The sequence below is a fragment of the Hippopotamus amphibius genome, chromosome 2 (genome assembly GCF_030028045.1).
Source record: "Hippopotamus amphibius kiboko isolate mHipAmp2 chromosome 2, mHipAmp2.hap2, whole genome shotgun sequence".
Classification (NCBI taxonomy): domain Eukaryota; kingdom Metazoa; phylum Chordata; class Mammalia; order Artiodactyla; family Hippopotamidae; genus Hippopotamus; species Hippopotamus amphibius.
This window is the reverse complement of record NC_080187.1, coordinates 89800914-89816959: the sequence shown is the minus strand read 5'-3', so window position 1 is coordinate 89816959 and position 16046 is coordinate 89800914. Positions and strand designations below refer to the sequence as shown.

At 37.7% G+C, this 16046-nt stretch overlaps 1 protein-coding gene across 5 annotated transcripts in view; it reads right to left on the bottom strand.

The window, feature by feature from the left end:
- The window catches only part of MPDZ (multiple PDZ domain crumbs cell polarity complex component), a 154515-nt gene that overhangs the window by 121822 nt on the left and 16647 nt on the right, over positions 1-16046 (bottom strand). For all 5 annotated transcript variants that reach the window (XM_057721662.1, XM_057721664.1, XM_057721661.1 and 2 more), the window contains exons 2-3: positions 6260-6336; positions 3960-4126 (exon numbers count right to left, since the gene is read on the bottom strand). In XM_057721662.1, the coding sequence (XP_057577645.1) occupies positions 3960-4126; positions 6260-6275 (183 nt within the window). In that variant the 5' untranslated portion in view covers positions 6276-6336. The remainder of the gene's footprint in view (positions 1-3959; positions 4127-6259; positions 6337-16046) is intronic.

Below are 16046 nucleotides of genomic sequence, written 5' to 3'. Positions count from 1 at the left end.
TTTCCAAAGAAAAACTTAGAAAAACCTGGTTTAATTTTGTGTACATATACATCACGAATCTAGACAATATATATGTAAGTCACCACTTTCCTCTGAGAAAGGTGAATGAACCAGGAATCTGGAAATATCAAACAAGAACAACAAAAAAACAAGTGTCATACTCCAAAAAGGCTGGAAATCACTGACAAGGAGAAACCTTCAGAATACTCTGTGCCCCAAAGCTAGTCTTCCATATCACAGCTAGTCTTCCATATCACAGCTTCTGTAGCCTAAATATCCACATCATTTCTTCAATGTTAGAATTGGTCTCTGTAGCCATAATCAAAAAGTAAATCTTAGCAAAGACATTTTTTAAGTATTAGTCCAAACTTTCTAATGAAATTAATAATTTCATAGTTTTCCTATAAATAACTCAGGGTAAAAAGACATTTAACTTAGCGCCCATAGTCAATTCAGAAGGCAAGGCAATTAATCAGAAAAGCAGCATCCACCTACATTGGACTGGAGAAACGTCATAAAATAAATATGCAAATCCAATATCCTAGTGGCTGACAAGTTTCTATTATTAAACTGCTAACGTGTTTATTTCCTCCACAATGGCTGGATTTTTGTCATGAATATGCATTAAGCCCTGCAGTTATTAGCCCTGATGACTAGGTGACAGTGAGGACACTACTTGAGAATTTGCATTTGACAGATCATTGACACAAAGTCACAGTTCCCTCTTTTTATTTTTTTCCTCTTCACTTAAACAGGAATCACGCAATAGGAAATGAACTGGCGCTATTAGAGATTATTCAGGTTTAATAGCACACATCCTTTTCGCTGGCGGTTAGAACAATACACAATGTGGCAGAGTTAAACAGAGGCATCAATTATACTCTCAGACCTGTTAATATTTTTGACAATATTTAAATAGCACATCCCTTCAGGGCATGTGCTTTTTTGCCCTCTCAGTTACACACCTGTCAAGTGTTTAATTTGCCAAAGGGAAACAGTTCGATTTCTAAGGGCAGTCTTAATACTGCAGAAGCAAATTGGAAAAATTAAACATTACTGAATAGAAGTAATGAGAAGGATCTGAGGGGAAAAAATAGTAGGCTTAATTCAACACGGCATGTCGGCATCTGTCATTAATGCAACATGATCATGTTCCCAATATGGTGCATATACCTTGGGCTTTCTGGGCTTTCAATTATTCACTCCCTTTGCTTTTTAAAAGACAGAATGACGGCAGAAGGAAATCAAAGGGGTCAACATTTCCAGTAATACTAAAAAAGATGGACCAGTAACTTGCTCCTATCGTGCATTTATAAAATTATACATTTGAAAATGTAATTTAGGTATAAGATAATAAATAAAAGCTAGACATGCATCCGATCTGTGCAGTTGCTGGATTAAAAGCACAGAACAAATTTCACTCCTTAGATGCATTACTTAAATATTAAATTATAAATGTTAATAAATTAGCAGTTGGTAAACTATATAGAAAATTTAAATCTAACATGATAACATCTAGAATATTTATGTTTAAACTTTAAAACAGAAAATATTATAAGTTTTTGAAAATTTTCTCGTCACACAAGGAAAAAAAAACCTGGTTAAGTTAAATGAAATTGAATTGGTAAAGAATGAAGAGTAACGGGAAGAGTCACAAAAACTGGTAGGAAGTTATCAGTGGTTTTCAACCAACATTAAACTCTTCGCATCTAGGGCATTCTTACCCTTGGGGGCAGGGTGAGATGTAAGACAAGCTACAGGGTCAAATAAGGGAGAGCCAAGAAGCCCGAGTTCTAGCTCTGGCTCTACTCTTCTAAAATAATCTGTTGTAATAAGCAGGGGGAAGAACAGATGGTTTCCTTGGTCCCTTTCAGTATTTGAAGAGGTGACCAATAAGCCAAAAAGTCCAAAGTCATGTAAGACACACCTACATAATTCACAAACATCGCAGCTTACTTAGCCTTGAAATACAGTTGACCCTTGAACAACACAGAGGGAAGCGGCACCAATCCCCACACAACTACTAATAGCCTACTGTTGACAGGAAGTCTTGCCCATAACATAGTCAATTAACACATATTTTGTATGTTACATGTATTATATACTGTATTCTTATAATAAAGTAAACAAGAGAAAAGAAAATGCTATTAGGAACATCATAAGGAAGAGAAAATACACTTATGCATAGTTCAAATCCATACTGTTCAAGGGTAAACTGTATATTAGCATCTATCATTAACATGAGATCACACTGTCCAACAGTCCTAGACTATGAGGCTCAATGATATTATGATCAATAATTTCCAAAGAAATTTCAGCTGAATCACATAGGACACAAACAGTTTTAGAGCCATATTCTACTTTCACTTAGAAATGATAAAACAAGCTCAACAAGTAGGCCCATTTCTCCCCACCTCTCAGCAGACATGGTAAGCACGAAAGCGATTCCCCTTACCCAAGGCTGGCGAGCGGGGAAAGTTCAACAGGTGCCTCACTGGACAAATGGTATTTCCTAACAGACTTACTAGTACTTTTTCTTTCAACTTCTCCTCTCATTCTAATCGTATTTTCACATAATACAATCAGGGGAGAAGACATCTGCTCAACATCTTCACACTCTCTAAAAACCAGATAATTTTCCACACCATAATTACACTCATATTCATGATACTGGTTTCTCCAGAAGCATGCCAATCCATTCCAAAAATGAGCACCTAGAACCAAAATCTTTTCAATAATTTACAAAGGAAACAAACACAGCTACATAGAATGAAAATACCTCTTTTTCTTAATTTGTGGTCATAACTTATAAAATCATTAGGTAGAAATTTACCTGAGGAAAAAAACACCAATGTTTTTAAAGATTCTTCTTGACCCATTTACTTAATTTGGGGGGGGCTACTAAAATATTTAGATTAGGAAGTTACACATTAAACAAATTCCTTCCCCATTGCTACTATTTGTTCTTCTTTCAACTTGGCACATTTTGGATTTTGTTGTTGTTGTTAATTGGAGCTCTTCTTTCACTTAATTATGAAACTAGCCTTCAGGTTTCATTTTAAACTTTTAAGGCAGAATATTTGCTAGCAAGTCATCCACAACCATCAGATTAATGCTAAAAACATGAAAATGAGAATTATCTTGGGCTGAAGGCATAATTAGATTGACTTCAAACCTTGTGAGGAAAACAACCATTTAAAAATATTTTTTAAAAGCCTAAGAAATGGTGATTAAATTAAGTTCAAAGACCATCTGACTCCAGTTTTCATTCTGTCATTGTGATGTTTCAATTTTAATATAAATGCTAGGGCTTTTTAACGTTCATAATTTTTACAGAAATAAAACACTGTGTTACATTTAGAAGTCCTCATGTTTATCACCATCTGATGCTGTCATGGGAGCAATTGCTACTTACATTCTCTTAAGAAGTGAGAACTGCAATTCCTCTAACTGATGACAATGTAATTATTCCTTCTACTGTCAAAACAGAGGTGATTTCCCTTCCTCACACACATGATTACACATGCAAATCCAGGCTCATCTGAAATCTTGTAAGTGTACTGAATGTCTGAATCTGAATGAGTAAGATCATATGAACCATGAGTCCTAGTGATGATGGAAACCGAGCTACAGCCACCCACCCTCAACATATTTTTATCATCCCCTTCTCCTGCAGGAACTCATTCTTCCATATCCACACAGCTTTCAACACAACGTCATATCCTCTACAACACACTGCAACAACCATCACAAAAATAACTGGGGGAGAGGGGGGAAGCCACAGTGAATGCCTCATTTGGAGGCTTAAATGACTTCATTAACTATTCATTAACACACACACACACACACACACACACACACACACACACACACACAAATCAGCCTTTCAGAAAAACATGAGACTTGCACAAGCTCCATGCCACGCTATGAAGTCCTCCTGTGGGTGTACCATGTCCTACCTGGTCTTTCAGCTGCTGTACGGAAGTCTGAAGGTTCAGAATCTGGCTGAAGAGCGGGCTCTGCAACACTGACTTGAGCAGGTTGAGTTTGTCTTCATTTGCTACATCCCCACGCTCCCGCAGCTTGGCCTGCAAGCGCTCTGCCGCCTGCAGAGCCCGATGTTTGTCTAAACCCAAGAGCGGCATTAGTCAATAACAGGATTTGAAAGATAGGCATCAAACCATGCTTATAAAAATCCTAAAACTATTCCTTTCGAGAGCTCAAAACTGACTCAGAACAAAAGGAGGGACTAAAAGATGTCACTATACATACATTCTTCAGACCCTAAAGTCTCTAGTAAGGTAGTTTGTTTGATAGCAGGAACCAGTTATAGTGCATGCTACACGCAAATAATTGTAAAGTACAGAAACTAACTCAGATGAAGCATATTTGAGTTCCAATACCAGCTATTTCAACTCTAATGAAAACCAAACACTGTCATCTTGCAAACACTGACATTTCCACTTTTTAAAAACACTTATACGTAAGAAAAATTAGAAGTGTAACTAATAAGTGGAGGTGAATAACGTCACGTGTTATAACATCCAAAATATGACAAATTCATATATTAAGGGGCAAAGCATTGTATACTTGTGAATTTACATGAAAATACATCACAATCATGCACATCCCTTCAAAAACACATTTTTTAGTACTTTAAATGTCTTATGCCCAAAGCAAGATATTTATTTGCCAAAGTAAATATTTTGAATTAGCGTATCCCTAATAATCCTAGCATCTTGCATGCATGCTTCCACCAGACAGTGAGTTTCTACCACAAATAATAGTTAAAAACATCTCCCCAAACCCCACTCCTGCTCTCTCTCTCTCCCTTAAAGTAAAGCCACATTTAAAAAAAAAAAATGAAGACTGATAAGATATATATCCTAACAGATTCATGATGGTAACAAGTGTGTCTACTAAAATATATTTGCCATACCACAGTAATCAAAAAGAGTGAGAATTATCACCAGACTCATTTTTCCAGAGCACCAAATGTAGAATTACGCAGGAATGTGGAAATTAAAACGTGAATTAACGTTGACGATGAGTTACACACAAACACAAATTTAAACAAAATATATACTCATGCAGAGTTTAAAAGCAAATAATAGTAAAGATACGCATGAGAATTTTATTCTGGGTCATATTTCCCATGGCATCTCAGAACACAAATCTAGTATTAATTCCCATGTCAATTCCTGAAAGGTGTACAACTCAGTAATAACTTACAGAATGAAAATTATAAAATAATGGTTTAAACAATTCTGTATTTCCCCTTTGCTGTTCATCTTCCTAGGGGGAACTTTCCTCCGTGGACTGGCAGTCTTCACGGTGTGTGACTTTAGTATAAAGAGGTGATGCAGGAAACGTGCACCTATGCATTCTCATTACAGGCAGAGCACCAGGAACAAAAGTCACCGCAATGATCCCCATGATCACAAAAACCGCTCCTTCTCCTTTCCTGCCACCCACTTCCCCCCAACTCTCAAAACCTGCAGGTGTCAAGGCACCAGCCATGATCATCAAGGCACCACAGTGAAATCCAGATACCTTCCAATAATCACACCCAAAGGGGTCCCTGGAAAAAGTGAGGACTGTGGTGTCAGATGAGTGACAATGAAGGACTGGGTGTACCTTACCTCATATACCTGAAACCAGTTCTATAAACTAGCTTCTCTCAGCCTAAAGAGCCGTGTGAAAAAAAAGGTTAACACATGAGGGCTATGAAATTTGGATATTTCGACCTAAATTATCTCATGCAGAAATTAAACTGCCTTAAACTGTCACTCAAGTTTGTCAATCTAAGTGTTTGCTACTGCTATTTTTACCAACTTAAAAGCAAAGCTTAGCAGTATTTCACCTGTCAAGAACAAAGGAAGAGTAAAACATAGGCTATGATCTTTCAGTATTAAAAACATCGTTAAAATTTCTGGTGCTATCCAGAAACAAACATTAACCAGAACTGGGTTCATAAGTCAGAATCGGGTTTACATTAAGCTTTATTAAAACCCATAATTGGTAGAACATTTCATATGCTTTTAACTTTTGCTTATAAATGATGTTTTTTGATAACACTTCACATGAAATCATCCAAATATAGAAAAACATTACCCTAGTATAATGCTAGCAGATAAAAAAATTTTTAACTAAGTTACTATACACAGAATCCTGATATGTAGAACATACCATACTTCAAAGATCCCAATGGGGGGAGTTTCGATTATTATCCAAATGGTCAGGAAGAAATAGGTCTTACCTATAGTTTCTAACATTTTTTCCAAAGTTCAGTGTTCTTCTCTACAAAGCTTGTAAAACAGCAACCACAAAGGAACTCTAGGGAGAAAAGAAAATGGAATGGTTATGTTTTACAACTTTAAAATTATATTCTAAAATTAAATACTCTGAAAAGCACTTGGTACTATTATGATTCCTTTGACTACTAAAATCTTGTTGAGGTAACTTAAGATAGTTTTCTTTATAGGCTAAAAAAGTAATCATTCTAGGATTTATTCAAAATTATCTCACATTTGCAGATAATACTTGTATAATAAGGTAAAAGGCATAAAATCTGTTTTAAATAAGATAGTAGAAGTATCCAAAACATTTCCTTAAGAGCTTCTCAACACAAACCATTATAACTTCGGATTCACTTACAGATCCTTACCCATAGAAGAAGGAGCTTACTTGGCTCTGCATAAGAAATTCTGTAGGCAACAAAAAATAAAATGTAAAAAGTGGAAGATGTGATCCTGCCCTTGAATGCTCAGCCTTAACTGGGAAGATGATTCAGACACACTAATTAAGAAATGAATTGTGACACTCAACCAGTAAGTGAACGGACGCAAGATAACATATTAAATCACGGATGAAAAACTGAATAAAAGAAAGCGCAATGTGTTAAAAAGATTTTTTAAAGTTTTCAAAATATCCTCCTGTCAACAGTCTCTTTTATTCCCGCTCAAAAATATCTTCTCAACTTCTTTGACCCACACGGATCTCATCTTTCTCTGATAATACTCATCTAGACTCTTTAAAGTACCGGATGCAGATCTCCACTGACAATATCCACACCACTAACCCATCTTTAATCTTTGCTGTCCAACAGTTTTGCACAACTGACTCCAAGTTACATCTATCCTTTGTCTTGCAGAAAACCTTGAATCATCAGGATGTCAGTGGGTCATTTCTTCAATGAAGGAAAGGAAACCACAACCAGACATCCTCACTTTTCATCTGGAAGATGAAATGGGATTTCTCTGAGAGGGAACAAGTTGTCCCCTGTAATCTCTTTAAGAGAGAATGCATTTGGGAAAAAAGGAAGAATGTGACATACAAGAGCAAACGTACAGACCATCAATGCCTGCAGTTAGCTCTGTGTAATAACTGAGAACATTACTTCTTGACTTTACTAAACCCAGTTTAGAAAATACAATTTAAAATAACAACTCCATTTCAAATAGTCAAACAGTTCAACTCCTGGCACTTGTTTTAGAAAGTGCCCTGGTGTCAAGAAAAGAGGGCGCTGGCTCTAACCTGGAATTGAAACCTTGAGAGTGGTGTGGCCTTGAGCAAGGGGCCTACCATCTAAAGCCTTAGTTTCCTAGAAAACAGTTACTCTTTGGGTATGTTATGATAAATGAGATAAACCAATTTCCAGCTCACTGCAAAACTCCTAATTCAAAATATATATTTAGGATTAGTGCTGAGCCCATGTGCTGAATAGATTATCATTCCAATGGCAGGCCTTGCACGGTTTCATGGGGGAAAACACTGGGAGATCTTTAAAATAGTTATATTTTTTATTCTTATTTACAAGGAGAACATAATAATCCCTCATAAAATAGAATATTATTCAGCCCCCTCTCAAAAAATTATTAACTTCTGACAAAAAAATAAAAGGGAAGATACCCCAGCAGAAGGAAGCCCAGGTCTACAAAGGTTTATTTAATGCAACCGAAGGAGGAAGCATAAGAGCAATGAAAGGGAATGGACGAGAGAGTCTGATGACCTGAGTTAAAGTTTCAGCTTGACCATTTACTAGCTATACACCTGTGTTGTCACTCATCCATCTTTGCTGAACTTGGAAATCTTTAATTACAAGTGAATGGTATTCATAAAGTTTTGAAAGGGTGAAACTATATGCATGAGTGCTTGGTATGCACAATAAAATTTAGTTCTATCCTCTTTCCCCTATGAAAAATTAACTCAGAAGATAAATAGTATTCATGACTTGCAGGGGAGGGTGGTTGGCCTATGGATTTAGAGGCCCGCTGATTTATGAGGAGTCTGCAGAGAAAGGACAGAGTAAGCAGTTCCCAACTGAGAACAACACTGGCATCCAGAAGTTCACCTACAAGTCAGTTATGTGGAAGCAGAATTACTTTTTCTTTTCCAGCAAAAATGTATCATAAAGGTTTTAAAATAAAAAGCTCAATTCAGCTGCAAGTCACTGGCATCAGTTCCCAGATGAGAACTCCATTCTTCTGGATTTCAGTATTAAAAAATTAATTTCACAGTTTGTTTGCTCTGCTCTGATGTCCCGAAAATAAATACATACCTCTTCTGATTTCACCAGCACAGAGTCAAGAAGTTAAAAAACATGTTCCTTTCTATGCCCTATACCCCAGTGGCAAGTACTCAGTTCTAAATGTAAAACTATTTGTAATCACAGAATTTTTGAGGGAGAGAGATGGCGTCCACTCCCATCAAACTGCAGACATGAATTCTCCTTCTCACCCTTTCACCACCCCACCGTCATCCTTCCCTCTTTACCGTCTCAACACTGTATGACAATAGAAGGGTAGCTGGATAACAGTGGGCCACAGCCAGTGCATAAGACATAAACAAGGCTCAATACATGTCAGAAGAATGCCAAGTTCTCTGGGTTTTTCTGGGTAATTCACGCCAGCGGCAATGAATCAGAGGGGCAGTAAAGAGAAGAAGTGAGATGTGGGTATAATAACAAAGAAATGGACACATGCTGGGGCAGTGGCAGTAACAGCATAACGGCAACCACACAGCACCTGTTACATTCAGATCTGGGCACTGTTCAAAGCATGTCATCGAACTAACTCCTTTAATCCTCACACAATCTACTCACCGTACAAATGTGGAAACCGAGGCACAGAAACATGAAGTAACTTGCCCCACTGCGATGAAGCTAAGATTTGAACCCAGGCAGTTTGACCCCAGAGTCAATTAATTTAGCTTCTACAATATGCTTGACAGGAGGAAGATTCACCTTACCACTCTCTTTCCTCTATCCAAGTTCAACATTATGTAGACCTTGCTCTACACAGGAGAAATTAAAAAGAAATAGGGACCCAAAGTGAATGAAGTCTGAAATGGACTGGATCAGACCATTCACCATAGCCAACAATACACACAAAAGTATAAACAAGTCAGAATTAAGGAATTCAGAAACTATGGGTACGTACATCAAAGAAAGATCAGTAATAGTCACCATTTATATAAAGTCCATATACGTTTAAACAAATCACTTCTGAGATCCAAGATTTTAAGAAAAATCCCCAAGAAAAAATAAGCCTCTTTATATTAATATTCAAAGTACCTTTATGAATTTTATCAAACATTTAGAGATGAGCTAACACCCGTCCTTCTCAAGCTCTTCCAAAAAACTGCAGAGGAAGGAACACTCCCAAACTAATTTTATGAGGCCACCATCACCCTGATACAAAAACCAGACAAAGACACTACAAAAAAAGAAAATTACTGACCAATATCACTGATGAATTTAGATGCAAAAATCCTCAACAAAATACTAGCCAATAGAATCCAACAATACATTAAAAGGATCATCCACCATGATCAAGAGGGGTTTATCCCTGGAATGCAAGGATTCTTCAATATATGCAAATCAATCAATGTGATACACCACATTAACAAATTGAAGGATAAAAGCCACATGATCATCTCAAAAGACGCAGAAAAAGCTTTTGACAAAATTCAACACCCATTTATGATAAAAACTCTCCAGAAGGTGGGCATAGAGGGAACCTACCTCAACATAATAAAGGCCATATGCAACAAACCCACAGCAAACATCATTCTCAATAGTGAAAAACTGGAAGCATTCCCTCTAAGATCAGGAACAAGACAAGGATGTCCACTCTCTCCACCACTATTCAACATAGTTTTGGAAGTTCTAGCCATGGCAATCAGAGAAGAAAAAGAAATAAAAGGAACCCAAATTGGAAAAGAAGTAAAAATGTCACTGTTCACAGATGACATGATACTATACATAGAATATCCTAAAGATGCCACCAGAAAACTACTCGAGCTAATCAATGAATTTGGTAAAGTTGCAGGATACAAAAGTAACACACGGAAATCTCTTGCATTTCTATACACGAGCAATGAAAGATCCGAAAGAGAAATTAAGGAAACAATCCCATTCACCATTGCAACAAAAAGAATCAAATACCTAGGAATAAACCTAACCAAGGAGGTAAAAGACCTGTACTCAGAAAACTATAAGACACTAACGAAAGAAATCAAAGAAGACACAAACAGATGGAGGGAAATACCATGTTCTTGGACTAGAAGAATCAACGTCATGAAAATGACTATACTACCCAAAGCAATTTACAGATTCAATGCAATCCCTATCAAATTACCAACGGCATTTTTCACAGAACGAGGACAAGAAATTTTACGATTTGCATGGAAACGCAAAAGATCCCGAATAGCCAAAGCAATCTTGAGAAGGAAAGACGGAGTTGGTGGAATCAGGTTTCCTGACTTCAGGCTATACTACAAGGCTACAGTGATCAAGACAATATGGTACTGGCACAAAAACAGAAATATAGATCATGGAACAGGATGGAAAGCCCAGAGATAAACTATGGTCAACTCATCTATAACAAAGGAGGCAAGGATATACAGTAGAGAAAAGGCAGCCTCTTCAGTAAGTGGTGCTGGGAAAACTGGACAGCAACATGTAAAAGAATGAAATTAGAACACTTCCTAACACCATACACAAAAATAAACTCCAAATGGATTAAAGACCTACATGTATGGCCAGACACTATAAAACTCCTAGAGGAAAACATAGGAAGAACACTCTTTGACGTAAATAACAGCAAGATCTCTTTTGATCCACCCCCTAGAGTAATGGAAATAAAAACAAAAATAAATAAGTGGGACCTAATGAAACTTCAAAGCTTCTGCACAGCAAAGGAAACTATAAGCAAGACACAAAGACAACCCTCAGAATGGGAGAAAATATTTGCAAATGAATCAACAGACAAAGGACTAATCTCCAAAATATATAAACAGTTCATCCAGCTCAATATCAAAAAAACAAGCAACCCAATCAAAAAATGGGCAGAAGACCTAAATAAGCATTTCTCCAAAGAAGACATATGGATAGCCAAGAGGCACATGAAAAGCTGCTCAACATCACTAATTCTTAGAGAAATGCAAATCAAAACTACAATGAGGTATCACCTCACACCAGTCAGAATGGGCATCATCAGAAAGTCTACAAACAGGAAATGCTGGAGAGGGTGTGGAGAAAAGGGAATGTTCTTGCACTGTTGGTGGGAATGTAAATTGATACAGCCATTATGAAGAACGGTATGGAAGTTCCTTGCAAAACTTAAAAACAGAGTTACCATATGACCCAGCAATCCCACTCCTGGGCATATATCCAGAGAGCACCATCATTCAAAAAGACACATGCACTCCAATGTTCATCGCAGCACTATTTACAATAGCCAGCACATGGAAGCAACCTCAATGTCCATCAACAGATGAATGGATAAAAAAGATGTGGTACATATATACAATGGAATATTACTCAGCTGTAAAAAGCAATGAAACTGGGACATTTGTAGAGACATGGATGGACCTAGAGACTGTCATACAGAGTGAAGTGAGTCAGAAAGAGAAAAACAAATATCGTATATTAACACATACATGCGGAATATAGAAAAATGGTACAAATCAACTGGTTCGCAAGGCAGAAATAGAGACACAGATGTAGAGAACATATGGACACCAAATGGGGAAAGCAGGGAGGGTAGGGGGGAATGAATGGGGAAATTGGGATATCAAATGGTACACTCTAAATATATGCAGTTTATTGTATGTTAACTGTATCTCAATAAAAGTTCTTAAAAAATGTTCAAAGTACCTTTAAAAGTATGGCTATTATATGTCAAAGTACTAAATCCCTCTACAAAATGAGAATAAGAATATTCAAATGGTATAGCATAGAAAAAAATACTAGCTTCTTTACAGCAGCCCCCCTAGCTACTGTTCTATATTCTGCTTGTAGCCATATCACTATTTAGTTATAATTGAACCTGTCCATTTCAGTAGCCACAGCACTCAGAACAACAGGACACACCAATCATGGATCAAGGACTTCAGTACCTAGGAGGCACTACAGTGCTATGTAAGTGCAGTTTCCATCACAGGAGCTGAGGCCCTGACATCTCGCTCTGCATAATATCCTCCACTGCCTGGCACTTTATTCTCTCCATTTTCCAGGAAGAGAAAAGGGAGAGACTGAAGTCTTACTCAAGATCACAGAGCTAGTAAGCCAGAAATCTTAGATATGAATCCAACTCTGCTTGCTTCCAAAGCACCCACTCACTTGATCCCTTTACCCCTTATCTTCCTTACTGTTGTAGGAAAAAAGAATGGGCAGGGCAATGTATAATGTTGCTAGTATTTGTATAAAAGAAGGGGAGGGAAACATTTGTGTAAGTAAAATTAATGTGCATATTTATAAAAACAGACTATTCCTGCCAGCTTTCCAAAGGCCCTAATGGTGGTATATAGAGGGCTGGAGGACATCAGGAAAAACTAATTTTGAACTGCATTTCTTCTTAGTTTGAAAATTTTTGTGTCAATATAAGGTGGTCTGATTTAGCAAATAAAAATACAGGATAACTAGTTTAATTTGAAATTCATAAAAATGAGTAAATTTTTAGTATAAGTATATCCCATGCAATACTTGGGATATACTCATACTAAACACTAACTTGTTGATTATCTGAAATTCAAAGTTAGCCAGGCATCCATTATTTTACTTGGCAAGCCTACTTATGTATATGCTATCTTAGAAAAAAAGGCAAATTTTAAAAATCATTTTTAATTTAAGGACTTTATGCTTCCTGCAGAACTTTAATATACTGAAAGAGTTGCCAAATCCTTTATAAATCTCTAACGATTTTAGCTGTGACCATATGATTCTCCAACAACTGGTTGATAACACTAGTTTCAGTCAAGGATAAAAATTAAACAGCTTCTTTCTTTCAGAAACAGAAACTGATTAATTAACAAACCATTTTACTTTTCAACAAGTTGTACTGGTAATATGTAGGCACAGCTTTTGTGTAGTAGAAAATCAGTGCTTGAAACGTAAAACAAATCACTCTGCCCAAAGCAGATTATATGGAAACTAAAAAGTGAAAATATGTCTTATGCTAAAAATAACTCTACTAAGAGAAACTGCCCCAAACGCATACAATTTTCTAGTTAGCTTAAACAATTCTGACTGTAAAAGGAGTACGCCATTAAAAGAGCTTGCTGCAATGGTTTGCGGCTTGTCAGAGTCACTCAGCATCTGTTAATGCATTTAAATTTAGCATTTGTCTCATTCTTAGCTGCCTCAGCACTACCTGAAGTTAGCAGACAAATGCAAGGCTATAGTCATTTGCAGGTAGTCTGTCATAAAGTCAACTGGCCATGATAGCAAAACTGACACTTGCAGTCATAATTCATATTCTAGGGTAACATAACTGAACTATTGCTCCAGGAGCACAGAAACGTCCAGCTACCCACCAACATCATGCAATCATCCAACAGAAAACAGTCAGCTCTTCTTAGCATCTGTTCTTTAGAACTTCTCCCTCATTTTTATAGGCTTGATCAAAAAAGCATTTGTGAACAGAATCTTCCTTTTCAAGTTGACATTTATGAACCCCTCCAAATTCCTTCAATAATAATAGAATTTATTAATTCTTTTTTGCTCCCCCAAATCAAAGAAAATCAAGAATCAAGAAGCCTTGCTTTTACAACATAAGTCAAACACTGATTGATAGTCTCGTCCTTCCTTTACAAAATGGAAAAGATAAATTACCTGTCAAAAATGAATATGCCGAGGGGGTCACTGGGTTAGAAAAGAATTCAAATTCTATTATTTACTGATTCAGCAATTCACAGGGTCCCTACATGATGCACACGTTGCTGGGTGGGAGAATTAAAGGAATGAGGACACAGTCTGGGAATTCAGGGGCCACGTGAATGGAAGAAAAAACAAGTAAACAGACACTTCAAATACAGATGACGAAAGAGGGATGCCATCAAACCCGAAATGGAAAGAAAGGAAAAGCTTACTGGAGGCAGAGTCCTCTGCAGAGAATTCTAAAGAACAGGTGGAAGTTAGGGCAGAAGAGGTGATGGAAGAGCTCCCGACATAGAGGCAAGAGTGCATAGCACCTTCTGAGCACTACACGTAGTTACTTACGCCTGGACTGGGCCTGAAAGAGATGGAAAGTCAGGGGTGATGAGGCTAGAGATGTGGGTACAGGCTAAATCACTGCAGGCCCTGCATGCTATTCTTGAAAAGTTTAGATATTTAATATTGAAAATCACTCTAGTGATGGTGTGGACCACCTACAAAAGGAAAGGAAAGTGAAAAGTAAATGCAAATGGGAGACAGATTTGAGGAATTAAGAGCTGTAAGCCACAGAACCTGGTCATGTGGAGCTAAGGCAGATGAGGCTAGGATGAATCCCAGCTTTCCTGTCTGAGTTACTGACTGGACAGTACTACTAACCACTGAGATAGAGAATATAAACAACAACAAAAATAGCAGGTCAGCGGTATGTCTGTTCTAGAAATAAAGCTCTGTCCTGATCGAGAGTTTGAAAGGCTGGGTTACACAGCACCTTATAACGCTGCTATGGACCGAACTGTATGCCCCCAAAATTTGTATGTTGAAGCTGTAACCCTCAGTGTGATTGTATCTGGAGATAGCACTTTTAGCAAGTAATTAAGGTTAAAAGGGATCATCCTAGACCAAGAGGACTGACGGCCCTGTAAGAAGTAAAAGAGATATCTATCTTCCTCTCTCCCTCTGTCCCCCTCAACACATGCAAGCACCAAAGAAAAGCCATGATTTTTCTTTGGAAGGACACAGTGAGAAGGTGGCCACCCACAAACCAGGAAGAGTGCTCTCACCAGAAACCAAACCCTGCCAGACCTTGAGGTTGGACTTCCAAGCCTTCAGAAGGGCAGAGAAATAAATTTCTGTTGTTTAAGCCACCCATTCTGTGGCATTATTTACAGCAGCCTGAACTAACTGACACAGATTTCAACCTTCCCCTGCTCCAAGGAATATGCCATTACACATTATGCTATGCCCCTCTCCTCCAACCATAACCAGGGGAGCCAGGGGTGGGCCCCTCACCCAAGAGAAGGCAATCTAAGTGCTGACCTAAAAGGCAGAACTGGGCTAAAGTCTCTCCCTTGGGAACTAGAGAGACTAAACCAATTAGCGGTCGAGCTGGAGTTGAAAAGAAACAAGCAGCATGAGTAAAGAATGAAGAGGCTGAGAAGGCGCACATGCAAGCTTATGAGAGACCAAAACAAACAGAGATACAGACAGAGGCAGAAGAACACAGCTGACATTATGAGAGAGGCAGGTATTCCTTGGGAGACTGAACACAGCCAATGAGAGGGAAACAGAGTAATTGGTCTCTAAGACGCACAGCCACTGACATCCATTCTTAAAGTGCACTCCATTTTGCCAGAGGTAATTTGTATGAGGCTCTGTCTGTTCCATTCAAACACACCTAACTATTACAGCCTGCTTCGGTATAGCATCATCCTATCACATCCCAAACAAACCAATATCATGCTTAAGAAGTACCCTCCCTCCTTTAACTAATTCATGCGGATTGTCTACTTTCAATAAAGATTTGAGGGAGCTTACAAGCAAAGATAACTTTAATAGGACCACTGAGATAATTAAGAATTTTACAGATGAGACAGATATCAGAAAAACA